Source organism: Vulpes vulpes, chromosome 14 (genome assembly GCF_048418805.1).
Source record: "Vulpes vulpes isolate BD-2025 chromosome 14, VulVul3, whole genome shotgun sequence".
Classification (NCBI taxonomy): Eukaryota; Metazoa; Chordata; class Mammalia; order Carnivora; family Canidae; genus Vulpes; species Vulpes vulpes.
The window spans coordinates 16,071,539-16,099,485 of record NC_132793.1 but is presented as its reverse complement, the minus strand read 5'-3'; the positions used below and the strand labels follow the sequence as shown (position 1 = coordinate 16,099,485).

The following is a 27,947-nucleotide window of genomic DNA, read 5'->3' as shown; positions in this document are numbered from 1 at the left end:
GGAAAAGTGAACATCCTTATCTGTAAAATGGGGTGGTGCCCGATGCTCAGGCTGCCCCATCTCCCCGGAATGCTGTGGTTCAAAGTGAGCCTCAGCTTTGCTACTTGCTGGGATTGTTGTCTCCTAAAGAAGGGTACTCCACCACTCATGGCTCATGTTTCTAGAAACACGTCCCGACCCCCCAGGTGAATCAGTCCAGAAAGCTACCTGAACCTTAGAGTGACAGATAATTTTCCAAGGATTCCCATGTTTGTTCCCAGATAGAGTTTTAGTAAACAAAAATCATGGCTAATGTGACTGGTGATGGCCTCTTTCTGCTCTGATCTAAGCTTTTCAGGGTCAAGACCACCAACAGGAGGTTGTTATACTCCCTCCTGCGCCCTGGTTGCCAGGGCTTGGGAGATCTGCCTGTAAATAAAGGCTTAAAACAATCTTGGATTCCTTCCATTCCTCCAGAATCCACATTTAACTTTAACAATATGGCTTTTTCATTTCCATTTTGTTTCTATATGGTACAAGCTTTTATTTGTTTGTTTATTTTTAAGAAGCATTTTGAGTCTGGGAAAATGATAGCCCAACAAGAAGGCATAATTGTACTGATTTTCCAAAGTGCGGCAATACTCCAGCTCTGATGGACTGCGAGACATGAATCAGAAAGATTCTATTACACATCTCTGGGACGGGCGACACAGGGGTATCATCCAACATGATTAATTTGACTTGGTCATTATGGACACAGACAAGCCTGACAAAATTGCATTTCATTCCCCACTGAATTCATAAAATCACTGTACACATAATAAGTTATAGCGATGGGTGCCCTGCTCCAGCGGATCAGGGATTTCAGATCTGGACAAGGTACCATTTTCCCTGTTTTGAAAACAGAGCCAAGAAACACTGAATTGTATGACAGTCTTTTTGCTGAGATGTTCTCATAGGGTGTGGACTCTCCTTGTGAAAATAGTAGGGTGGTAAGGTGGCTGTATCATTTACTGTCCAGACCAGGATGATTTTAGAGTAAAAGAGAGTATTAAAAATTACCCTGGGACAAGAGGCATAAGGCAGGACTGTCCCTGGCTAGTCAGGATCAGTGTGTGTGCTGGGAAAGCGCCAATAGTGGCATGGCATATGTTGGCTCTGGATAGGGCTTCTTGTCATTGTTCCCGAAAATGCTACCTGTGTGACTCTGGAGAAGTCATTTTGCCTTTTTGGGCCTCAGTTTCTTCATCTGTATGGTGGAAAAGACATTTAATGCTTGTTCTGCTCTGCCACCTGACATCTTTTTTCCCCTCCCTGGGTATGGGGGTGGGGTGGAGATTGTGTTCACTTTCTGTTCACGTATTTTCACATCTGTTTCCTTGCATGATTCTCTCAGCTGTTAGGTGGGGTTTCATAGATAAGGACACTCAGGAGTAGACAGTTTGGACAAACTGCCAGAGGTCTCTGAGCTGTACATGGTGGGACTGGAATTCCCCAGGTCAGGCTAACTCCAAGGCCAACATTCTGTCTGCAGATCAAAAAAAAAAAAACCCCAGTATTCACTGATTTTGTATTCCAAGAAACTTGAAGCCTTTTTTGGGAAAAATATTTGAAATACATAAAAGCATCTGAAACCCCAGAGTCCTGTGTCAACATAAGGTACTGTTGCTGTCACTCGGGTTATTTATTTAGCAGCCTGGGCTTCTGCAAGAAGGCAGAGGTCCGTCCCTTGTTCATTCTTCCCATGGGGAGCGGCAGTGGGGACGAGGGTGGTCTCATTTCCTCTGCTGCTGTTGGAGACCCTAGGGTTGGGCAGGGTGAGGTGCAGTTAAGGGAGCAAGGGTCAGAGCATCTTGCTGACTGATGTCCTACCATCCTGCGCCCACTGTTCTAGTAGATTATCACATACTGCTTCTTTTCCATGAGGCACTTGGAGCTGGAATTCTGGCCGTGGCTCCCCTCATATGGCCAGCTTCGCAGCTAGTATACCTGCTGGTGTAACTCCTGCTGCTGAGGCCTCCCTGCCCTATTAGTAGGCCACTGTCTTGGGTGGGACCCTTTTAGATGCCTTCAGCCAGCTGCCTTCCTTAGCTTTCACTTGCTCCCTAGGACTGTTCACGCATCCTTGCCTTGCCAAACCACGTCCACGCAGATTGTTCTCTGTCTCTGTCTCTTTCTCTCTCTCATCCTCTCTGTCTCTCTCTTTTATTCTCTCAGTCTCTCCTAGCCCTTCCATTTCAGGCAGCTCCATCTCCCCAGAACCTAACAATGCTGGTGGCCTCCTGAGCCTCTCAACTCTGGGAACACAAGCTAGGTCCCCCTGAGGGCATTTTCTCAGCAGGTTTCACTGGGTAGTGAGGTGTCACATCCTGTTATGTGCTGCACCCAAGTCCCAACAAGCTGTGCTACCAGGGCTTTTCTTATGTGGCTCAAAGGTGGGGCTACTCTCCTATCGATTCCCCCTCAGGGAAACCTTCCACCTTTCTCTTATAGAGTGTTGGGGTGGGTGATGAAAGTGGAGTCCAAATGCCAGTCTGAGAACCTTCTGGAAGCATTAATTGAATAAAGTAGGAAACCATTGAATTGCAAAATGTATATTTCCCCAAAAAGATATCATTAATTTGTAAATACTCAATGACATAGCTCTGAAACAGATGAAGCAAAAATAAACAAATTCAAGAAGAAATTGATCCAAATCACAATCATGGCAGACATTTTTATGTCTCTCATAAACCAAGGATCAGCCAGAAAGAGAAAACCAATGTTAATAGAAGATTTAAATGACATAATTAAGCTAGAAATGATAAACATGAATGAAAATTAGCTTTATACTATATAACAAAGGACTTTTCATTGACTTTCAAAGAATCAATATATTTTTATTCTGAGTATGTATATTTTCATTTTGGGTATTTTTTTTTCCTACTCAGTGGTTTTCTCATTTATTAGCCCTTTAAAAACACCCAGCTATTCCTTAAATTTGTCTAAAATTCATTATCTGTTTTTTTACTCTTTCTTCTCCTGGTTTATTTTGTTTCTGTGTCTAGCTTCTTGAGTGTTGAGTTTAATTTTTTGTTTTTCTTCTCTTCTGTAAAATTCACTTAGGTAAAAAAGTTATGAATTTTCCATTGTTCACTCTCACAAGTTTTGTCAGATAGTGTTCTCATTTTCTGTGATTTCAGTTACAATTGCCTCTTTAACTCAAATGTTCTTGAGAAGATTGCTCTTAAAGTGTCCAAGGATTTAGGAGCCTCTGCCTCCCTCTATTTTTTCCTGCTCCTTCTTTCTCTACTTTCTTTGTTTTTTGTTAAAAACTAGGTTAGTGCATTTAGATGGTAGAGTGTGGTCTGTGTCATTTCTTCCTTTTGAAAAATTTGAGATTTTCTATGTAGCTAGTACATGGACATATTTTTTAACTGTCCCACAGACATTTGAAAAGAATGGGTGTTCTTTAAATAGCGGAAGAGATCAAGAGGGTGCATTATGTTGTTCAACTCTTCTATCCTTACTGATTGATTTGTCAATTTTTGAAGAGAGGTGTTAGTGTGTCACTATGTTTATGGTTTTGCTGAATCTTTTTTGTACTACTAAACAGTCTTTTTACATTTTATATTCCTGTGGTTTATCAGTCACCATAAAAGTTTATGTCTGTCATTTTTTCTTAATGGATTGTATCATTTATCAACTTAAGTATTTCCCTTACTTCTTTCAGTGCTTTTGCTCTGAATTATACCTAATGTCTTGTTAATTTTGCCACTTCTGCTTTTTACTTGTTTGCTCTATTTGTAATCTTCTGTGTCATTTTATTTTGGGCATGCCTATTATAAGTGCCATATGCTGTATTTATTTATTTTAACCAAATAAAGGGATTTAAATCATTCATATTTATTGTGGTTAATAATATTTAATCTTAGTGCTGTCATTTTATGAAGGTTTTATTATCTTGTTTCATAGTTCATTCCTGTGTTCCTTCTTTCTTTTCTAATTATTGTTAGGTTGGTCAGATTATATTTTCTTTTCCTTTGTTTTAGTTCCTCCACCAATGTGGAATTTCTGTTTTCCCTTAAAATTATAAACAAAAATGCTAAGAAATGAATTTAGTCAAGTTTCAGAGCATAAGATCAACACATAAAAATCAGTTGTGTTTCTATATACAATGCAATGAACAATCCCAAAAGGAAAACAAGAGAACCAATTCCATATGTAATAGTGTCCAAAAGAAGAAAATATGTAGGAATAAATTTATACAAGCTAGTGAAAGACTTGAACACTTACTATAAAAGATTACTATAAGAAATAATTAAAAAATAAATGAAAAGATATAAATAAATGGGAAAGACATCCTGTGTTCATGGATTGGAAATCATGATTTTGGTAAGATTGCAATATCATGCAAGCAAGCTACAGATTGAGTGCAATCTCTCTATCAAATTTCTACCAGCCTTTTTGGGCAGATGTGTTAATAGCTGATCCTCAAATACATAAAAGTTGCAGGGGGCCCTGAGTAGCCACACAAATCTTAAAAAAGAATAACAAAGTTGTACAACATACATATCCCAATTTCTACAAAAGCTGCAATAGAACAGTGTGGTACTGGCCTAAGGATAGATATACAGACCGATGTAATAGAATTTTTAAAATCTAGGAATAAACCTCTACACCTATAGCACATTGATTTTTGACAAGAGTGCCAGGATCATTCAGTGGGGACAGAATAGTCTCTTTACCAAATAGTACTGAGACAACTGGGTAGCCATGTGGAAAATAATGAAGTTGGACTCCACCTCCTGCCATATGCAAAAGTGAAGTCAAAATGGACCCATGACTTAAGGCTGAGAGGTAAATCTATAAACATTTTAGAAGAAAACATAGGGGTAACCCTTCATGACATTGGATTTGGCTGTGGATCCTTAGGTATGACAACAACAAAAACAACAAAAGAAAAAAAATAGATGAATTGGATTTCATGACATTACACACTTCTGTGTATCAAAGGACATTATGAGAAAAGTGAAAAGACAACCTACAGGTTAGAAGAAAAATATTTTCAAGTCATATATCTTATAAGGGTCTATATCTAGAATACATAAAGAACTCTTTAATACAACAACAAAAAGACAACCCAATTTAGCATATGTGCTGCCGAAGTGAGCACAAAGACAACTCAATTTAAAGATGGGCAAAAGACTTGAACAGACATTTCTTCAAAGAAGATATGCAAGTGGCCAAGAAACAAATGAAAAGATGCTCACCATCATTAGTTGTTAGTTTGATACAAATCAAAACTACAATAAGATACTATTTCAGATCCCCTAGGATGGCTATAAAAAAAAAAAGTAACGGAACAATAAGTGTTGGTAGTGAGGATGTGGAGAGTTTGAAACCTTCATATGTTGCTGATAGGAATGTAAAATGTGCAACCATTGTGAAAAATTGTTTGATGGTTTCTCAAAGTTAGACATAGAATTACCATAAACCCAGCAGTTCCACTCCTTGCTATATATGCAAAAGAACTGAAAACAGGGACTCTAATAAATATGTGTACACAAAGCAGCACTTTTTACAATAGCTAAAAGATGGAAACTGCCCAACTGTCTGCCAGTGGATGAATGGATAAACAAAATGTGGTATTTACATACAGTGGAATATTATTGAGCCATAAGGAATAAAGTACTAATGCACACCACAATATGGATGAACCTTAAAAACATCATGCTAAGTGAGAGAAGCCAGACACAAAATGTCACATATTATATGGTTCCATTTATATAAAAACTATCCAGACTAGGTAAATCCACAGAGACAGAATGCAGATTGGTGGTAACTGGGGGTTCAGGGACCAGAGTACAAACTGCTTAATGGGTATGAGGTTTCCCTTTGGGGTGATGAAAATATTGAACTAGATAGAAGGGGTGGTTGTAGAACATTGTGAATGTACTAAAAGCCATTGAAATGTAAATTTTTAAACAGTTAACTTTATGTTATATGAACTTCATCTCAGATTTAAAAATTGTAACATGTATTTAAATTTTCCTTACAGTGTAAATAACTATCAATATCTGTAATTTCCTTCTTTACAGAAGACACAGCTTCTATCCAAAATCCTCTAGATTTTTAGTTTGTGGTCATCATTAATTTTATAATCCTATGCTATCTCTCTTCTATTGTAGGAGTCCTTATAAAACAGTCACATTAAACCCTGCAGCCACCTTATCACCTTATTGGAGGGCAGCTGTTTTGAATTGATATAAACTCTAGTGGTTTCTGAGCTCACTACTCTTTCTAGAATCCCTTTCTTGGGTTTCCTTTTTTTTTTTAAGATTTTATTTATTGGGAATCCCTGGGTGGCTCAGTGGTTTGGCGCCTGCCTTTGGCCCAGGGTGCGATCCTGGAGCCCCGGGATCGAGTCCCGTGTCGGGCTCCCTGTGTGGAGCCTGCTTCTCCCTCTGCCTGTGTCTCTGCCTCTCTCTCTTTCTCTATGTCTATCATGAATAAATAAATAAAAATTTTTTAAAGATTTTATTTATTGATTTGACAGAGAGAGAGCAAGGACAAGCAGGGAAGCAGCAGGCAGAGAGAGAGAGAAGCAGACTCCCCACTGAGCAGGGAGCCGCATGTGGGGCTCGATCCAGGACCCTGAGATCATGACCTGAGCTGAAGACATATGCTTAACCCACTGAGACACCCAGGCACTCCCTTCTCAAACCATTCTCTAGGTTTGAGCTTTGAGTATTTGTCTCAGAAAATATCATTTAAGACAATATGTATGTATGTATTACTATGGATGAATTTTTTTATTCCTTGTCATTTTGTTGTAGTAAATGAAAGAGTATATTCTGATGATTTCATAGAACATAAGCTTATCGGGGCGCCTGGGTGGCTCATTCAGTTAAGTGTCTGCCTTTGTCTCAGGTCATGATCTCCAGAGAGAGCCCCAGCATTGGGCTTCCTGCTCAGCAGGGAGTCTGCTTCTGTCTCTCTTTCCCTCTGCCCCTCCCCACTGCTTGTTCTCTCTCTCTCTCTCTCTCTCTCTCAAATAAACAAAATCTTAAAAAAAAAAAAAAAAAGACATAAACTTATCACTGCAACAGGCTTCTGGCTCTTTGGATATTCTTAGATTCCTTCCTCTGTGTCCCCTCCTCAAAGCCCAGAGATGAACCCTTTGCCCCTGTCTACTCTTCCTGCCTCCAAGAGTCATTGCCTTAGGTGCTTAATGAAGACCCCTCCTCCTAGAAGCTCCAGGAGAAGATGTACGCTTCCCTGACCCAAAGGGCAAGCCACATGTCAGAACAGCCTAGCATTCTTCCTTTCCTGGTCCAAAGAGTACACAGCAGTCTGTCCTTCTGCATATCCCTTCTACTCCAGCCACATTGCTTTGCTCTGAATTTCCATTCCTTAGTTATTTGGAAAGAAAAGCACAAATGGAGGAATTGAGGAACAAGGTGATTTTAGCAGCCTCATAACCCACTTCTGTGTGGTTGGGGAGCTCTACCTTCTTGCATGTTGGTCAACTCCACATCCTGGCCCTGCCATCTGCCTCAGTGCTCCCTCCCTCCACTTTCTGCCCCAAAAGGACCATCAGTTAAGGTTTTTCATACACCACTTCTGGGGAGGGAGGAACGCTGGATTGATTCAAACTGCCTGTCCTGCCCTTGGGTCACCGCCAAGACAAGCCCTCTCTCAGAAGGGGGATTTCATGGTCTGCCAGTCTGTTCATTTTCTTCCTACTCTTACTTCTGGCATGTGGTAAGAAGTTCATCTCTTCATCTGTTCACTATTTGAGCACCCATTACTGATGACGCTCAGGATACAGCAGTGAACAAAACAGATGAAAACCTCCCCCTTCATGGAGCTGACATTCAATGGAATCTATTGATTCCAATGAATCAATAAAATTTGAAGGACGTTAGAAGGTGATAAACCTGAAAGGGATAAAAACAAGCAGAAAAGGGAGCGTGGCCAGTGGTTTGTAATTTTAAATCAAGCAGTGAGGGGATATTTGAGTAGACATGAGTGGCAAAGGAATGAGCTGTGTGAGTATCTGAGAGAAGAGTGTTCCAGAGAATGGAAACAGCCAGTGCAAAGGCTCCGAGGCAGAACCATGCCTAGTATGACCAGAGTGGCATGAACTGGGAGAATGGTGGGAGATACTGGGGAGGTAAGGGAGATGGAGGTGGGAGTGGGGGCACTGGACCATATAGCATGGGGGTAGGAGGCCATTGTAAGGGCCTTGTTCTTACTCTGAGTGACAAGGGGACCACTGGAGGATGGTGAGCAGAGGAGTGCACGATCTGATATTTTAACAGGATAATTCTGGGCCCTGAAGGAGAAGAGACCATAGCAAGAGTGGGGGCAGGGAAACCCATCTCTTAGGGGGAGTGAGAAATGGATCTTGAAGAAGCCTCTGATCCAGTGTAGGAAAATGCTGGATTCAGAGTCGCAAGACCTGGGTTTGAATCCCATCCAAGACTTCCTACCTATGTGACACCCCCACTTTCTCAGCTTCATCATCTTCACCTGCAAAATGGAGAGAATAGTCATATGAATTATTTGCAGAACTGATGTGGGTTTGATGGAGAATGCATGTGGAAAAGCTGGCTCTAGTGGCTGGCACACAGTAGGTGCTCAGTAAGAAGCAGTAGCAGAATGAGGCAGTATTCAGGTGTCATGCATTTAGGATTTGATTGCGTTTGAGGGAGGCATGTAGTGTTTGCATGCTTAGTTATTTTTAAGTGTGCTAATCGCCTCTTTAAATGAATTGTCATAATTGTGTTATTCCAATATTTTGATACAACATATGCTTATTTTTGCAAAAGGCTTCTGGTTGGTTGGGCTGGCTCCAGTGTGTTGAGGTTTTGGTTTTTAAATGAAAGGAATGGACTTGTGTACTCATTTAGCATCATGTGCCAGCACCTGCTCTGGGAACTGGGGTGGAGGGGGGCGGGCAGGGGGGCTGTATGGAGAGGCATGAGCTACAGATGACTGACGGACTCCCAGTCTGTCAAGAGGGACAGATACAGATTGACCTAAGTGAGCTCTAAACCTAAAGTCTGGCACAGTCCTCATTCACATTCTAACTGAGTACCTACTATGTGCCAGGCACTGTGCTAGGTGTTGGTGATGAGACAGTCTTACCCCTGCCCCGTGGAGTCTGAGATTGGGGGATGTGGGCATAAGTAAAAGATAAATAAAGAATCAAAAATAATTGCAGGTGTATGTGATATTCTGGGGAGCACACACAAGGGGCTGCAGAAGAGGAATGTGAGGAGTAGAGTCTTGTTGCTGGATGGGCAGGGGAGCTGGGGGAGGCTTCCTGGGATGATGTGATGCCTGTGGCTGAGTCCCACCAAAAGCCAGTCAGCCCCCAGCCCATCCCAGTAGTCAGGCTCAAGACAGACCTATCACCCCACGGCACGCAGGCTTGGGGTGTGAGGAGTTCAGAACACTGACCCAGTGCCAGGCAGTGGCCTGAGCAGTTCACATGATTGATCCAGTTCCTTTTCACAGCCACCTTGTAGCACCTGCTGTTATTACCCTCTTTTTACAGAAAAGGAAACTGAGACACAGAGCAGTTAAGTAGTGTGCCCGAAGTCACATACCTAGTGTGTGGCAGAGTCAGGATTCAAACCCAGGCCCTCCAGCACTTGACCACACACTACACTCCTGTGCAACAAGGATGTCCAGGGCAGTCATGAGGGTTGAGTGAGATGTGATCCCATGGTCTCTGCCCTGGGATCTGGCTTGTTCATTCATTTGACTAATTATTATTTAGTTCTTACTTTGTGCCAGGTTCTGGGAAGCAGGACCAACAAGGGCTATCCCAGCAGAACTCACGTTAAACATTAAATAACTATGCAAGCAGTTAGTTGACTACACATTCAATGAGTGCTTCCAAGGGGAATGCAGAGCCACTTGGGGGTATATGATGCGCTCTGACCCACTCTAGAGAGTATCAGGGAAGCCATCTAAACCAACTGATTGCTGGGGGTTGAGTAGAAATAAGCAGGTGAAGGGAGAGCATGTGGTGGGCACAGCATTCCCGCAGAGGGAACAGCCTATGTGAGGGCCTGGAGGCAGGCAAAGTCCCTGTGGCTGGAGGGGTGATGGGGAGCAGCAGGCATGTGAGGATGACAGGGCCATGTTTGAGACTATGGACTTTATCCTCAGGGCAGTGGGGAGCCATCAAAGCATTGTAAGCATGGGAGTGGCAAGGTGATCACCTTTCTAGAGACTACTCTGGCTGCATGAAGGGGATGGATTGGTGGGGGAAGGAATGGGATACCAGGACAGAGGCTGTTGCAGTTGTCCAGGAAACAGATGGTGTGGCCTGGAGCAGGGCAGGGGTAGTGGGAATGGAGAGATGTTGGTGGGTTTAAAAGATAGTTCAGAGGAGTTTCAGTGGATTTGAGGGGTGACTGAGGGTAAGCCCCAAGTTGGTGGCTTTATTACCTGCGTGGAGGACAGGATGAGGGAGATGCAGCTGCAGGGTTGGGGAAGGGCAATGTGAGGGCAGCTTTGCACATATTAACTCTGAGATGCTTGTGATATGCCAGGTGTGAATATTGGGAGGGGGCAAGTGTTTAGATGCTCACATCTGGAGCTCAGATGGGTGCCAAGACTGGAGATGGAAATGTGGCACCTAGATGGGAATGAAAACTGAGCCTGAGATCCAACTGGGGAGAGGTTGTAGGGAAGGAAGGGAGAAGAGTCAGGACTCAGGCTGAGAGAATGCAGCATGGTTACGTAGAAAAAGAGGAGTGGGCATTGGAGAAGATGAAGTGGGAGCAAGAGGGTGAGCAGCAAGAGGTCCTGGATGCTAATGGAGGGATGTTCTCAAGATGAAGGGAAGGGATCTATTGGACCAACATTGCTGAGGAGACAATGAAATGTGGTTTGAAAACTGATTTGATCTGGCACCATGGAGGCCTCTGGGAGGTGGAGTTTTGGAGGGTGGGGGGGAGCAGGTCTCAGTGGGCTGTGTGGTGAGTGGGAGATGAAGAAGAGGAGCTGACAACCCTTTCAGAAAGACAGATGTGGACTTGGGAGGAGGTGGTGGCAGCTGGAGAAGGACAGGGAAGTGTGCAAGTCCAAAGAGAGATGAGCATGTTTCAGTGCCAATGAGAGTGGTCCAGCAGAGGGGAAGGCTGAAGAGCCAGGAGCAGGAAGAGTTCATGGGATGCCCAAAGTCCTTGGACAGAGGGGGAGGGGAGAGGGAAGGATCATTCTCTACACAGGCAGGGAGATTGGCTTTAGGAAGGAGGGATGGCTCTTCCGGCATCAAAACAGGAGGCAAGTTGGTACGAAATAGGCAAGTTTGTGTTTCTGGTAACAGGATGCTGTTAGAGTTATTTTCTATTTTCCCTGAGGAGTAGGAGGTGACAGTCATCTGCACTGGGTAAAGGGGCAGAGAGTGCTGGAGGATGAGGATGGAAGACAGGCTGGGGAGAACTGCCATGGGAATGAACAAGCTGGGAGGGAGTGGATCCCAGAGGCATGAAGACATCACACACAGCTGGTGACCCTGATTTCTGGTGCAATTTGGCCAGAGCTTTGCTCAGCTCTCTTGGTGAGGGTGAGAAGGGGTGGGTGGTTGGGTTCATGTCATGGTAGGGGTTTCACTAGCCAGGTGCCAGGCATAGAGGAGCAGAGAGAGGCACAGAGTGCTTTCTCTCTTCCACCTATTTCTGATTACTTGGGGGTGCTCTGCCCCCTTCTCCATTCTACCCCCCTATAGCTATCTCTTTCACCAAGCCCTGGATTACTCAAAGCCTTAACCATAAAATTATACCAATTGACCTATCAGCACCTGTCTTGGAAAATATGCACTTAACGGCAAAATTACATTAATACCCATATATATATATAAAAAAATACCCATATATATGCACCAAAGTGCATCAAAATATAACATGAAAAATCATTTTCATCCCCCGCAGGGTGCCCATGTTAAGATGTTTAGAAGGTTCTCTCCCTCTCTTATTCTCTCTCCGTCTACCCCTTCCCCAAGATTTCCAGTAGAGATGTACTAGTTTTTAAGCATGAAATATTCAGGATGTATTTATTACCACTCAGTGGCCTCATCCAACAAATATTTACTGGAACCAGGTACTGTGTTAGGCTTCAATTACCCTAGCTTTTCTAGCATACACACTTAACTTATCAAAGAGAACAAGATGTTAGAAGATGTTATTTCCCATATGCTATCATGGTTTTGTGAGGTTCCCCCTTCCCCTTTACACAATATGTATTATAATTGTTCTAAGATTTACCATTATATTCATTAGTACCTTTGGAGTCTTTCTTCAGTTCTGGAATATTCCCAACCATTATCCCTTCCGTTACACCTCTGCGCCATTCCCACACTCTTCTCCTTCCAGAATGCTGATCAAACAGTTATCACTTAGACACTTTCACTTTGTCCTCTGTGTCTTCTAACTTCTCTTTGATGTTTTCTTATATTCATCTACAAATCTACATGAGTTTCTTGTCTGTGGCCTGATCTCTTTCAGAGTACAGAAAAGGGGAGCGATCCCCCAGGTTAACATCATCTTTATACTAAAACCCAGCAAAGGCAGAAGGAAAGAGGGAAATTATAGGCCAGTCTACTCATAAGCTAGATGCAAAAATCCTGGACAAAACATCAGCAGTGAAAATCCAGCAAGGCATAATACATCATAACCAAGTAGGGTTTATTCCAGAAATGCAAGGTTGTTTTAACATTAGAAAACCAAGTGAAGTAATTTACCATGTATTAACTAAAGGAGCAAAGTCACTAGAGCTTTCAGTAGATGTGGGGAAAGGAATCCAATAAAAGTAAAACAACAACAAACTACACACAATTGAAAGAAAAATAAACACCTTCTTGACGAACTAGCAATGCCTTCACGCTGTTACAGAACACCTGTAAGAACCCATGGCAGATGTTGTACTTAGTGGTAAAACATCAAGATATTTAAGATAAGGAAGAAAACAAGGCTGCCCACTCTCACCATTTTTATTCAGCATTGTACTGGAGCTTCCTCATTGTGCAGTGAGGGGCAGGGGGAAATGAACAAACAAGGACTGGAGAGGGAGTCCAGAATGGCTCCTGGCTTCTGGGGGAGTCTTTGTACCATTTACTAAGGAAAGACCAGAAGAGGATCCAGTTGGGCTGGGTGTTCAAGGCACTCAAGGGAATTGGACACCTTTCTCAGGTGTCCAACTGCCATGGAAGACGACCAGGCAGGAAATCAGGATACTTCAGCTCTATTCCCAACTCTGATTAACCTTGAATGGACCACTTTCTTCTTGGACCTGGATTCTCTCATCTGTAAAATGGGTGGATGTGAGAAGACTCGTGGTAGGCTGCAGTGTTTAGATCTGATGGGAAAATGAAGAAGATGGGAATAAAAGCTGGTCCCACTCTCCAGGGGAGCAGGTTTTTGTATACCAACCCCTAGTGGGAGGGAGAACCCATTTGGAGATGGGGCAGGAATCTGACCAAGTCATAGGGCCATCTTGACTGTCTGCCTTCCAGAGGAATCATCCTTTCTTTCCTTTGTCGAGAAGTTGTTACCATTTTGTTGTTATTATTGGTGCTATTAAGCATGTTCTGCAGTTGTAAGACACTGACTCCCCAACAACATGCCCTTTTGATGTTTTAGACCTACAACAGCCAGAGTGAAAGCAACGAAGACTATGAGATCCCCCCGATAACACCTCCCAACCTCCCTGAGCCATCCCTCCTGCATCTGGGGGACCACGAAGCTGGCTACCACTCGCTGTGCCACGGCCTTGCGCCCAACGGACTGCTCCCTGCCTACTCCTACCAGGCCATGGACCTTCCAGCCATCATGGTGTCCAACATGCTGGCCCAGGACAGCCACCTACTGTCGGGCCAGCTGCCCACGGTGAGTCTCTGTCACCCACCATGATTCCTGCTGGATACAGCAGGGAAGACAGTTGGGAGGGAAGCAGGATGCCGGTGTTTTGATGAGGACCCTCTGCTTGTATGCAGGATGTGGGCTCGGATGTTTGTGTGGGGTCTGCAGAATATGAGGGATGGGTATGGAGGGCCATTTATGTCTTCATATGGGTAACTTCTGGAGCCCTGTTTATAATATCCTGGTATTATTTGTTTTATTGTTATTTCTAATAATATCATCTTTATTTTTATTTTATAATGACTTTATTGAGATATAATGCACACATCATACAGTTCCCCCATTTAAAGTGTACAAATCAATAGATTTTACACAGGGTTATATGACTGTCAACACAGTTCATTTTGGAACATTTTGATCATCCCGAAAAGAAACCCTACATCCCTTAGTCCTCATTTTCAAACCCCCCCTCCCCCAGCCCCTAGCCCTACGAAACCGCTAATCCACTTTCTGTCTCCAGATATTTGCCTATTCTGGACATTTCATATAAATAGAATCATAATATTTAAAAAATACTCCATCTTGTTTTTTGTTTAAGCTGCCAGAGAGAAGGGTGATTACTGAGTTAAAGCTTTGGAGGATAAGTGGAAAATCAGCAGGCAGGGGCACCTGGGTGGTTCAGTAGGTTGAGTGTCTGCCTTCGGCTCAGGTCATGATCCTGGAGTCCTGGGTTTAAGCCCCATGTTGGGCTTTCTGCTCAGTGGAGAGCTTGCTTCTCCCTCTCCCTGCCAATTCCCCTGATTGTGCTCTCGCTCTCTCTCTTTCTCTGTCTAATAATAAGTAAAATCTTTAAAAGAAGAAGAAGAAGAAAAAATCAGTAGGCAGACTAGGGCAGGAAAGGATCTTCCAGGTTAGGGGAACGGCATGTATGAAAAGCAGGAGGTAGGAGGGTTCATGTCCTTCTTGGGGACAACATGTGGTTCATTCTCTTTATAAAAGGACCTGGAGGCAGAGAGGGAGAAAGGAGGTAAAAGAACTAGCAACACCTGATCATAAGGGTCCTGAATCCCATGCTAAGGAGATATATGATTTCTTAGCATATGGCTGATTTGAACAATCAAGAACTATAAAAAACTAGTAGAGCATATTTTTTTATATATAATAGAAAAAGCTCCTTAAGGGAATCATAGTACTTCTCCTGAATAACTGTGATGTCTATTTATTTTTGCTCTTTCCTTCACAGTTAGTATTATATACTAGTTACAACTCTTAAATTCATTCCTAAGTGACAGGAACCAAACTCAAACTAGTTAAAACAAAAGACTGAAATATCCAGGGGTGGGCAAGGAATTTCAGGTATAGCTGGATCCAGAAACCCCAGTAGTGTCATTAGGGCCCTATATCCCATGCCCATTTCTACACAGCAGGCATGATGGCTGCTGGCAGCCGAGATCTTCCCTGACATCTCTGGCAAGTGACAGTTTGGGTCTTCCAGGAGCACAGCTGGACCAACAACCATTGTGTCCATGAGGAAGCAATCTTTGATTTTTGTCAGCTTGGGTGACAAACTCACCTGTGTCAGGGGACAAGGGACCACGTAGCTGATTTCTTATCAGAGTCACATGGTGTTGGGTGGATCATGTTTATCTCTGCTGAGGATGCTCAGAGGCCACAGCCATGCATGTGGCCCAATTCTAGCAGATGCCTGGGACCTTGGGGACATACAGTGTATATTGTAACAATCTTGACAGTGTTTTCTTTATTGTTTACTCTTACTATCACCAAATCTTCTTGCTTAAAACAAAGCTGGTATCCTATATGTATTTTTGTAAGCTACACCACATTTTTTTCTTCTTTGAATCTAGGTGAGAAATAAAAGGAAGGAGGGACAGAGGGGAGAGGGAGACTGCTAGCTCAAGCTCCACGTTTTACAGTGTTCCCACTCGGACTAAAGTGTTCAGTGGAATTTGATACTCCATTTCTTGAGGAATACTTTTCTTTGGGGCCCATCAATAATGCAGGCCCTCGGCTTCCTCTTCTCTAAGAGACCTGAAGATTCCAGAGCCATGTGGTTTTAATTCCACTTTGTTAGAATGATGTACTTTAGCTGCCTGCTCAGCTAATTGCTCACAAAACATCATTACTCCAGGCTGTCCCTGTTGGGGAGTTCTGGTAGCACAAGCAAGGGCAGGGCCAGCAGACACCTCTGGTGTGTGCCCTGGGGAGGGCTGTGACTGCAAGAGTCAGTGTGGCTGTGGTCCTGAGCCCTGGGGTTGTTGGTCTTTGGTGCTGGTGGGCAGGAGAGACAGTGTGGGGTAGTGGTTAGTGTGTGGGCTCTGGAGTCCCACAGACCTGCCTCCGATCCTGATTCCCATCTCAGGCTTCATTCTCTTGTGTCCTTGTATGGGAATCCTAATAGTACCCACCTCAAGACTGCAGTGAAATGTATCTGAGGTCATGTGTGCAAAGTCTTAGAAAAATGCCTCGCAGAGAGTATAAAAAATCAGAGAATATTTATTATTGCACTAATACTAATAATCTTTATTAGTAATAAAAGCAAATTCCCACTGCAACCAAATAGCGACAGTTTCCTGTGAGTCTCATTTACCTAAAGGAACAGATTGCAGACACTCTTAGGTACCTTTGTAGGGCCACCTGGTGACAATAGCTCTGATAATTACAAGGAATGCTGTCTGTATGTCAAAAGTGACCTTCTGATCACTCCTCCTTGGATATGTTTTGGCTGGGCTTGGTCCAAATAGGCACTTTGCAGTCATTTTCCAGATTTCTTTAAAGCTAGCTCATGTTAAAGATGCTTCACAAATTCAGATAGCTTTAATTCTTCCATTAATCAGTTGTCAGGGGCTCTCTGTTTTATATTCCCTTGTTACATAATGAAAGAGAAGCCGAACCATTTTATGCAGGGGAGGGCTCCTGGGCCGAATGGGAAGCCAGATAATCACATGTCCATCCACTGGGACTGTCTGAGGAAGAGGCGCAAGGTGCCCTTGGAGACAAGTGTTTAAAGTTTGAGCAGTAGGAGACAGGTGTGTGCGTGTATGGACGTGCAACCTGAGGATGGTGCTGGAATTTTTGTCACCTAATAGGTCTCAAGCTATTAGTGCAGAGAGCATTGCAAACTCTTACACACTGCTCCCAAGAACCGAGTGAGGCATAAGGAAACAGGTTTGGAGCACTCAGGTAATTGTATGGGCTTCCCGAAGCTGCTCTAACAATTTGCCTCAAATGTGGTAGCTTAAGACAACCATAAATTGGTTCCCTTCCGGCTCTGGAGGTTAGGGGTTGAAATCAGTGTCACCGGGCGCACATCAAGGTGTCAGGAGGGGTGAGTTTCCTCTGGGAGCTCTGGGGAGAATCCCTCCCTTGCTGCTTCTAGCATCTAGGGGTTTCCAGCTATCCTTGGCTTGTGGCCACATCACTCTGACCTAGCATGGCCCTCTGCCAGGGCAGTCTCCTCTGCCTTTCTCATAAGGACAGATGTGTTTAGGGATAATCCAGGATCATCCTGCCATCTCAAGAGCCTTCACTTATTCACACCTACAAAGACTCTTTCTTCCCAAGTACAGGTTCCAGGGATTAGGACCTGACATTTTGGGGTTGTTTTCAACCTACCATGGTGATCAGCTGTGCAGCAGCCTTTACTGAGAGCCTCCTAAGTTCCAGGCATTGTTCTGAGCCCTGGCTCTGCAAGACACCCTTGAGGAACTCCTGGTGCAGGTGGAGAGGCAGGTGAAGACTCCACTTCTGGAGACGTAATACATGGTCTTATAGAATCAGCACACATTTCTGTGTGTGCCCAGAAGAGGTGCCTTTAGGAAGTGATGACCTGACACATAGCAGATTCTATAAACATTTGATGAATAAATGAAGGAATGAACGTTGCCCAGTTATTAAGAAACAAAAGCAGAATTCCAGCCCAGCTCTCTGTCCACTACCATGTGACTCTCAGTTTTAGCAGGTGCCCAAGAGATGGAACAGCTGGGCTGCAAGGCCGCAGGTGGCACAGAAGGTGCCCCGATGGCCAGGAGGTCACAGATGCTGTTTGCACAAATCGAGGTGCGTCAGGGATGTCGTCCCTGGAGAGGTGGTTGAGGCCAGGGTGTCTGACAACCATCTCATTTATGCCAAGCCCTTTTGGCTCTGGTCCCAGAGGCTACTGATTCTTTCTGGTCCCCTGCCCTTGCCGGGCAGCCTCCTCACATGCATGGCAGTTGGCTTTTCTGCTTTTAAGGTATGGCTGCTGGTAGGAATGCTGTGCAGTATTGGAATTGGGCCCCTTTTACAAAATTAAATATGCTTAAAGCTTCTCCCTCAACTTCAGCGTCTTAACTGATTAAACATTCATTTCCAAGACAAAAAGAGTCAATTTAGTATGAAAGATACATTTTGCCAGTTTAATTTAAAGCACTGCACCTCCATCTGACCCCTATTTTCATAACTCAATAATTTTATCCTGTGTTGATTGTCTCATTTTGAGAGAGATATTGTATGTATAAATCAGTTTCTAAAATACCCAAAGAAACTAGAAGAGTGGAATTTATTAAGCAGCCTCTGTTAAATCTGAAATAATTTATTTTGGAGTTGTCCTTGGGAAATATTCGAGCTTATGGTCCCGGCATACCCAGGAGAGGAATTATCCTGGGAAGGGGCAATGCTGGCTGCTGCCAGACAAGTCCCGGGGACCCTGCCCCTCCTGTGAGATCAGAGAGAGTCCTGGGAGAGCCTTGAGTAGGTGCAGGTGGGCCCAGCAGGAAATGAATCTGGCAGAGCTGTCCCCACCCCCGCCATCAGTTCTGGGATTTCCCCAAGCTGAGCCCTGTGGGTCGCTGGAGCTGTGCGGTCCAGTCCACCGGTTAGCACAGGTGTGACATGCACCTGCCATTCAAGCATTCTCTTCCAGAGTTGACTATCGTTTGCTTTCTCTGGGGCCTGGGACAAGTCCCTTCTTTCCCAGCCTCAATTCGCCTATCTAGGGGATGGAGATTCGGATGCCAGCTCTGACAAACTCACAAATAGGAAAATGGGAATAATCGCTCTGTCAACTCTGACACGCTGGACAAGTATGTGGGTTTGAGGTTGGATAGACCCTCCACTGCCACCACCACACATGCCACTGGCCCAGGGGCTCAAGTCTTACTCGGATCGGAATCTTAGACTGGTGGGGCGCCTGGGAGGCTCAGTGGTTGAGCATCTGCCTTCAGCTCCGGTTGTGATCCCGGGGTTCTTGGATCGAGCCCCACATCGGGCTCCTCGCAGAGAGCCTACTTTTCTCTCTGCCCTCTCTCTGTGTCTCTCATGAATGAATGAATGAATGAATGAATAAATAAATAAATAAATAAAATCGTAAAGAAACCCTAGTTTGAGATCTTTTGTGTTCTAGGTCCCTGTCCCAAAGCTTCTTGCTCAGACTCATCCTTCTCCCACACAGGGTGAACTAGAAGCCATGGCCCGGGGATCCCATGCCAAGTGAAAAGTCTTTCCAGGCTAGTATCCTGGGGCAGGCTGCTGGGGAGGAGGCTGGGAAAACCTTGGTTGCCACTTCACCCCTTTGCTTTAGAGGTAGTTCCCATGAGAGAGCCTGCAGTGCTGGGTTAGGGCCTGGAGTGTGGGGCAGGGCCTGTGGATTGACTCTGGGGGATCCTTGACCTCCTAATGCCTACCCCCCTATCTTTCGGTTCTCTGCTCTTCCTTCCCAATCTCCTCTTTCTCCTCCTCCCTTCCTTGCCTTATCCCTCCTCCCCCTAGGAAATTGGTCTACCTCTACAATATTCTCACAGATGCTAGGGATTCCGTTCCTGAGCCTGAGAAAAGGGGACCAGAAACACCCCCACATATACACAACCCTTGTCTGGACGAATGAGCCACAGGGGGCAGCGGAGACCCAAACCAATCTATTTGTTTTATTGTCCTTAATGCATTAAGTCTGTTTTTTGTTTTGGTTTATGATTATTATCAGTTTTTGTTGTGTAACAAGCCACCTCAACACTTAATAGCTTAATGCAAACAGTAAACTTTTCTTTTTTAAAGATTTAATTTATTTATTCATGAGAGATACAGAGAGAGAGGCAGACACATAGAGGGAGAAGCAGGCTCCCTGCAGGGCACCTGATGCGGGACTCCATCCTAGGACCCCGGGATCACGACCTGAGCTGAAGGCAAGTGCTCAATTACTCAGTCACCCAAGCATCCTGCAAACAGTGAACTTTTACTATTTCTTGTGATTCTGTGGGTCAGTAGGTCTTTTGATCTGGCCCGACTTGGCTAATTCCTAGGGTCAGCTTGCAGCTTGGCTGGGACTACCTGGTCTGGGACAACTTTGTGCATATCTTGGCGGTTGACCCAACACTGGCTGGGGCCAGTGGTTTTTCATCCCATGATGGCCTGGGCCCGTTTACACGGCAATGGCCACGGGATTCCCAACAGCATCAAGGAAGGACAGGCCCCAGGGTGCAGCTGCTCCTCAAACCTCTGCTTGCATCACATTTGCTGATGTCCCCTCTCGGCCAAAGCAAGGCACATGGCCATGCCTAGATTCAAGGAGTGGAGAAATACCCCGCTTCTTGAAGGGAAAAATGTCAGCATCATGTTGCAGAAGGGCGTGGATGCAGGAAGGGCAGGAATCTGTGGCCATTTTCATAATCTATTGTGATAGTGTTTTGTTTTGCTTATGTGCTTTTGCTTTCTTGACATTTAATATCACCTACTATTTAGGAGCATGGGCTCTGGAGTTAAGCTAACCCAAGTTCAAAACCCAGCTCCACCATTTGTTACCTTCTACCCTGTGACTCACTCAGACCAAGGCATTAATTCTCCATGAGCCTTAGTTTCCTCATCTGTAAAACAGAGGTAATGTTACTAGCCTCATAGGAACTTGTGAAGATTCAATGATCAGATGTAGGAAAAGTGCTCAGCCTGGTGTCTGGCACACAGTAGGCACTCATACTAAATGTAAGCTATTTTGCTGATGGGGTTTGGGTGGCCTCAGCCTCATACCTACATCCAGCCAGACCTGCTGGGGGGTTGGCTTTGTTGGGGCAGTAAGTAGTCAGACAGGCTCAGAGGCTGAGATGGAGGGGGTAGGGAGAGGGCCCCAGCTGGAGAGTGGGCTGGAGGAAAGTGTATTACCTCCACCAGGACCTCACTCGAGGCCCAGAGCTTGAAAGCAACCACAAAGTGACAGTCCCACTGCCTGCCAAGAAGGCAACGGCCCCAAACCCAACTTCTCTGAGCTGTTTGACCAGGGGCAGGATCCATTTCAGTTAAAAGCAAAAGGTTCACAAGGATACTCCAGCTTGGGCTTTTCCTGGGTGCCATGTTTTTGTCTAATTCCTCTCTGGGGTGGGAATGGAGGTGCTGATCTCACAACAGGCCCCTGAGGATCCTTAAGTGGGGGTAACCAGAAGCCCAGAGGTTTCTTTATATTCAGCAGAGTCCGGATGAAACTCCCGCCCCCTGTTTTTTCAGAGGCACTAAGCGAAAGAAATATGTCTTTTTACATTTTATAAAACTCAGAAAAATGGCTTTAAACAGCTTTTGCTCTCCTGCTATAATTATTTATTTTCAAACACTCCTGCAGGGGACTGCTCCGTTTTCTTATCCTGCACTCCTTTTTCTCATAAATGAACCATCACTTCAATAAATCATTATGAAAACAGAGACTAACACCAGCTCTGAAAGGTTGAAAGATTTATGTAACACATTTATGTTTCCCATTTTCTCATTCTGGTACTCGGCTGCAAAAGCTAAGCTAATAAAAGCCGCTATTAATATTTCTTGTTGCCTAGCAACCCCAGAGCGGGAGTAATAGCTTCAGCTAGAAAAATAGATGACCGATAAGGAAAAATTCAATTCTTTTATTATCTCAGGGGGAAATGGCCTTTTACTGGAACATTATGATGTACGAGTGTGAAGTTGAACACAAAAGATTTTTGTGTGTGTTTGTTTTTCTATTTTTAATGAACATTATTTTACCTCCACTAACTCTTTTAGGGCACTTTTGTTTTCCTCCACCCTCCCACCCCCACCCACCCTATCCCTCATGCTTAATTTAGCAGCTATAGTACTTAAGAACCTGTCAGCGTTTTTTAGTTTAAAAATGGCTTTTGCAAAGGTTTATAACTCGGTCATAAAAATTCACTCCCTGTTAAAACTCAGGCCAGTGATAAGCCAACACACAGGCTAGTTCTCTGCGAGCAGGCTCCCATTTGTTGAGAGATAAGACTCGTGGTTTTCATAAGAGAAAGGTCGGAAAAGAACAGAATGCGTTCTTTTCCGTGTCCCAGTTTTCTTTGGAACCTGAGGACGCTGTCTCTTCTGAGAACTGTTTGCTCTAAAGTTTGAGGCGTGTTCAAAGGGGGGAATGAAGCTGGCATAGGCATTTATTGAGTACCTGCTGTATACAGACTGGGTCCCATTGCCTCCTCCCAGCAACCTGCTAGTGTCTCCATTTTTCAGATACAGAAACTGAGACTTACAGAGGCCAAGCAACCAGCCCAAGGTAGTCTGATGTCACGATGTCTCACACTTCTGTGCTCTAGCATAGGGTTTCCTCAACCCAGCACTACTGACATCTGGGGTGGGAAAGTTCTCTGTTGGGGGGGGCGTGGGCACTGCCCTGGGCATTGTAGGATGTCTAGCGGTGCCGCTGACCTCCACCCGCGATTCCTAGCCTCTGATAACACTCCTTCAGTCAAAATCACAATAAAAAATGTCTCCGGTCAGTGCCAAATGTTCCCTGGGGGACAAAATCAGCCCTGGTTGAGAACTACTGCCTGCTGTTCCTTCTGTTTGGAAGGCTCTTCCCCCTTGTCTTCCCTGCTGACTCCTTTTCTTGTGTTAGGACTCAGTTTAGAAGTCATCTTCTCTTTGAGGCTGTCTGGATCCTCTGAGCTGGACAAGTGAGGCACTTGCGATCTAAAAATTTGAGGGAGGGGGATCCATGGGTGGCTCAGCAGCTTGGCGCCTGCCTTTGGCCCATAGTGTGATCCTGGAGTCCCCAGATCAAGTCCCGCATCGGGCTCCCTGCATGGAGCCTGCTTATCCCTCTGCCTGTGTCTCTGCCTCTCTCTCTCTCTCTGTGTCTCATGAATAAATAAATAAAATCTTTAATAAAAAAATAAAAATAAAATAAAAATTTGAGGGAGCACCAAAAAACTCAGTAATCAAGATAAACAGTATCTTACTGTAGTATTTTTTAAAATCAAAATTACCACCAAAGAACCATGACAAACAGTATAGGAAACGTTTAAATAAAGAGAGGATCAGTCTGAGTTTGTGGAGGCAGGTGGCCGTCCATTTCAAATGTCTCTCTGTGCTTCCAGCCTGGAACAGCCTAAGGGCTGAGTCTGTGCTGTCCTCTGGCACCAGCATCTGGCAGAGGGCCTGCCTTAGCAGATAACCCGCAATGCTTGTTTATTGACCAAATGAATAGGAGAAGAGAGATTCCTTATCCAAGCAGGAGGGCAGAGCTGGAACTTAAACCTGAGTTCAGAGCTCCTAACTCTGAGCTCAGTGCTCTCTGCAGCCTTCAGGCTGTGCACAGGTGAATGGACATTGCCTGAAGATTGGAACCATGGGGTGGGGGGGGGTGGGGGGGGCCCTGGGGTGCTCAGGCGGCGAAGCATCTGCTTTCAGCTCAGATCATGATCCCGGGGTCCTGAGATTGAGCTCCTCATCAGACTCCTTGCTCAATGGGAATCTGCTTCTCCCTCTCCATCTGCTGCTCCCCCTCCTTGTACACACAGTCTCTCTCTGTGTCAAATAAATAAATAAAATCTTAAAAAAAAAAAAAAAAACTATTCTCTAAAAAGAGAGAGGGCAGCCCCGGTGGCACAGCAGTTTAGCGCCGCCTGCAGCCCAGGGTGTGATCCTGGAGACCGAGGATCGAGTCCCACATTGGGCTCCTTGCATGGAGCCTGCTTCTCCCTCTGCCTGTGTCTTTGCCTCTCTCTCTGTCTGTGTCTCTCATGAATAAATAAATAAAACCTTAAAAAGAGAGAGAGAGAGAGAGAAAAGAACCTAAACCACAGAGGATTCAGAGATGCCCTGGAGGCTTACAACATGGGAAGGGGCCAGGTCACAGCAGCTATGATTTTAGCATGGCATCCACTTGGCTCTCCCCATGGCTCTCATTTCAGCCTTACCACCCCTTTGGCAGACAGGAGTTGCAGACAGGAGTTGTCAGCCTTCTGATGTAGAGTATCTCCAAGAACGGAACCACGATGACCAGCCCCTTGGAGCGCTGTTCATGCTCACTGTGCCCACAGATTCCTTATCTTGGCCTTTGGAGGTCAAGGATCACATCTTGTTTGACTTTATATCCTCTCGGCAAACTTTTCTCCTAAATGAGGGCTGAATTATCTCTCACCGTAGTCCGCTAACATTTATTTAGCACTTAGTATGTGCTTGGCACCCCCTTAAGCCCTTTATATTTATCTCATCTGTAAAATGGCAACACCATTTTACAGATGAAAGTGTATTATTGCCATTTTACAGATGAAAAAACAGGGGCACAGAGAAGCAAATCACTTGGCTACACAGCTGTCAATGTGGTGCCAAGATTTGAACCCTGGCAGGCTGACTCCCAGGTATTTCAATATCTAACCTGTACAGCCTCAAATGAGTGAGTGAATAAAGGAGTGAGCAAGGGAGTGGGCCAACCAGGATTGACACCCAGTTTATCTATTCGACTCCAAGTCAAGCCATTCATGTTCATAAGTAAGCACAGCAGGAAGTATGAAATGTTAGCTTGGAACAAGGAACAGATGAATACTGAGGAGTTCCGAGGACAGTAGTAGTGGAGAAGGCTTCCTGGAGGAGGTGGCCTTGGGGGTGAGCCTTAGGGGCCAGAGAATAGCCGCAGAAGCCTGAAAAGAGGAAACGTTACACCTGTTCAGACTTCCTTGTTCAGACCCCATCGCAGGCCATTCCTTCGGCTAGGATTTGCAACAACAGTTTGTGATGTTTTATGATCACGTAGGTGCCCTCTGGTGGCCATCCTCTCCACCCCCTGCCAGGCTCCTAATCGGAGCCATGACCCTGTGGCCGCGGACGGTGCAAGGGGCAGGCATTTAACTTCCATTCTGGGCAAGAAGCCAAGCCTGAGCAGACTACCTCTCCCTCTGAGACCTGCTCCTGAGTCACGGGGGAGACTTCAGGGAGAATCACAGCGGCATCCGTCAGCTGCAGCTTCGACATTACCCGGCATAATGGCCCTTTCCTCCGAGTGCATATTCAGTACCATGTTTGGGAAAATGAGCTTTTAATGTACCATCGGCATTGCTGAGAAACCATCTCTGGCTCCGCAGAATGTCTGGAGCACATAAAACTTGAGATCTATTGGAGTCATTTTCCCCCTGCTCTGGCTGGATAATAAAAAGTCCGTCTCCTGCGCTCTTTCTCTCATCTTGTGGCTTTGTCCATTTAGAACTCGGAGTCTTTAGAAAAGGCAGCAAGACAAATAAAACTCATCTAAATATTAAGGCTCCCGAGGAGAGCGTCAGTGTGCCATTGAAGCTGCGGAGCCAAGAGCATCTGGAGGAGGAGAGGCCACGGGAGATGTCAGCACACCAGGGGGTTGGGCTGGGGTCCAAGTGGTAGTGCTTACGGGGAGCCTGAATCCTGGGGTCCCTGTTCTGCCCTGCTGGGCAGTCTGGGGTGTTACTCTCCCTTTCCCAGTGTTTGGAGATGATGCTATTTACCCCCTAGGGTGGTGGGTAGAGTCAAACGTGCTAATAAAATACTCCCGGGGCTTAGCTTTATGTGTGGGATGGAGCAGTGTCTGACGTGGGTTTGTCAAATGACTGGTGGACTGACTGGATAACAAATGCTGCCCGTGTAAACGAACACCACAGACTGTGGAGCGCTGCCTCTGTTGCTGTCGGCAAGTAAGCCAGGTAGGGCCCCCCGACTTATTCTGTCTTACGGTGCAATCCACCTTCTCTCATCTAACCCTCCTGTCAACCTTGGAGGGAGACGGAATGACCCTCATTTTACCGATGGGTCCCTGAGACTCAGAAGGCGAGTGGCTGGTCTGAAAACACACAGTCAAGAAGTGGTGGAGGTAAGACAAGAACCTTGTTCCTTTGACCCCAATATCTTGTGCTCTCAGTGTTGTACAGAAGCATCCCTTGCCCCAGCCCCTGGCCCCAAGCCCCCGGCCTCTGAGCTGCAGGTGGGACTGTCCTTGCTGCCAGTCCAGCCAGGGAGGGGTGGTCAGAGCTCTCACCTGGGATAGAGTAGTGGGCAGGGCAAAAATGGCCTTGGGGGCTATTTCCCCCAACTCTTGATAGCGAGGCCAAAGGAAAGGTACTTTGGGGTATTTACACCCTGTCATTAGGCTGGGTCTGTCCTGTGGAGCCACAGGCCTGTGATGCTGGAGCCTTGATGAGTCTCTTCCGAATAAGCCAGTGCAAGTTTTTCCTGTCACCCTAGAAACTGACCGAGAGACCTGGAGTCTGGGCTCCCATCCTGCCTCTGCACTGCTAATGGATTACGGCAAGCCAGCCACTTTCTTCCTGGCCTCACGTTCTTCGTTCTTCGTATGTTGAGTGGACAAACCTCAGATTACCCAGGGAGTCGAGGAGAGGATGTAGGGAGGGAGCATCTCTGAAGCGTCTCATGAATGGGTGCTGCAAGGGCGTCACTGGGGTTACAGGTCAGAGCCACAGGTCAGGGAGCCTAGGGGTCATTCAGCTGCATGTGTAACCAGCCATGTGACCTCAGCCAGGCCACTTAACCTCTCTGTGCCACAGTTTCCTGATGGGGTTGTTGTAAGGAATGAGTGGTAAATGGTATCCAGATCTGGGCTGGAGGGAGGTCGGCCTGGTCCCACAGGGAGCTCTCAAGTGTGAATCAGACCAATCAGACCGCAGAGTTGCAGGCCTTGGTGCCCCTGGGTGAGGTGTGAGTCAGTCATTGGTCGCAGGCTGGATGGGGGTGGGGCTTGTGCACAGCTTCCTAGGGGAGCAGTGCTTAGAGGGCAGCTGCGTGCGAACCTTTGGCAGCCAGTACACCCAGGAGGCCATCTGCCTGGGCCTCAGGCAGCATCTGAGTCTAAAATGAGTTCCCAGTGTGATGAGCATCACCTGGGAGCCTGTTAGAGGTGCAGATTCTCAGGCCCCGCCCTAGACCCTCACCCTATGATTAACCAGCCCTCGAGGGGATTCTGATCCTGCTGGGCTGCCCTGGGCTGCATCATTCTCAGTAGGGGCCCAGGTTCTCCATTGTTTTAGAGTACACAGAACTGTTCCTTATGTGTCAGTTTGCCCTAAGGATTGTATCCCACCTGTGACAGTTGCAAACCTTTTCCTCCTGAGTAACCAGAGAATCCACACCTGTGCAGGTGGTACTAGACTCTTCTCAGCCCCTTACACCTCCCATTGGCTCAGGCCTTGAAACAGACCCTAAATTTAGCATTAGGACTGCCCCCAGCCTGGGATCTGAAGGACTCCAGGCTAGATCTCCTTAGATTGTAGAACGCCTCGTCCTTGTGAGGTCCAAGGGAAATGGTGTACCAGGGGCCCACACAGAAGTAGAAACAAAATGCAGTCACAGAAAAGAAGGGGAGCCCAGAGTGGGGGAGATCACCAGGACCTCCGTGTGACCGGGAAGTAGGCTTCTGTAAGCTGCTCATGGGGGACTGTACCTGTGTGCCAGGTATGGGGCAATCAGTGAAGCATGTTCTCGGAGACCATGAGAGGACCAAGTGTGAGAGGTCAGACAGACATGCCCAAGCTAGACTCCAGCAGCATTGGCAAACCGCTGAATGAGAAGAATGGGGCCTGGGCCAATGTGACAGCAAAGCATACCCCCTCCCCACCCCTGCACTTGATCTAGGCCCCAAAGGGGTCATCATCAGCCTCATCTCAGCCTGAGATGGCCACGCTCCCATCCCACGGGACTCCTCCTCTCCCTTGGGAACCACCCCAGACCTTGGGCCCTTATGCCTTTGCCCATAAGAACCCTCCTCCCCGCTCCCTTTCACCTGCCTTGTGAACTTGACAGATTCTTAGTTGCTGTGTCCCTGCTAAGGAGAAGCAGAGATCCAGCCAGCAAATTGGCAGCACCCTCCTCTGCATATATTCA

At 45.8% G+C, this 27,947-nt stretch overlaps 1 protein-coding gene across 8 annotated transcripts in view; it reads left to right on the top strand.

Annotated features, from left to right (window-relative positions):
* Positions 1-27,947, top strand: part of TOX2 (TOX high mobility group box family member 2) — a 133,484-nt gene that overhangs the window by 69,773 nt on the left and 35,764 nt on the right. For all 8 annotated transcript variants that reach the window (XM_072735781.1, XM_072735783.1, XM_072735786.1 and 5 more), the window contains one exon: positions 13,623-13,868. In XM_072735781.1, coding sequence (XP_072591882.1) covers positions 13,623-13,868 — 246 coding nt within the window. The remainder of the gene's footprint in view (positions 1-13,622; positions 13,869-27,947) is intronic.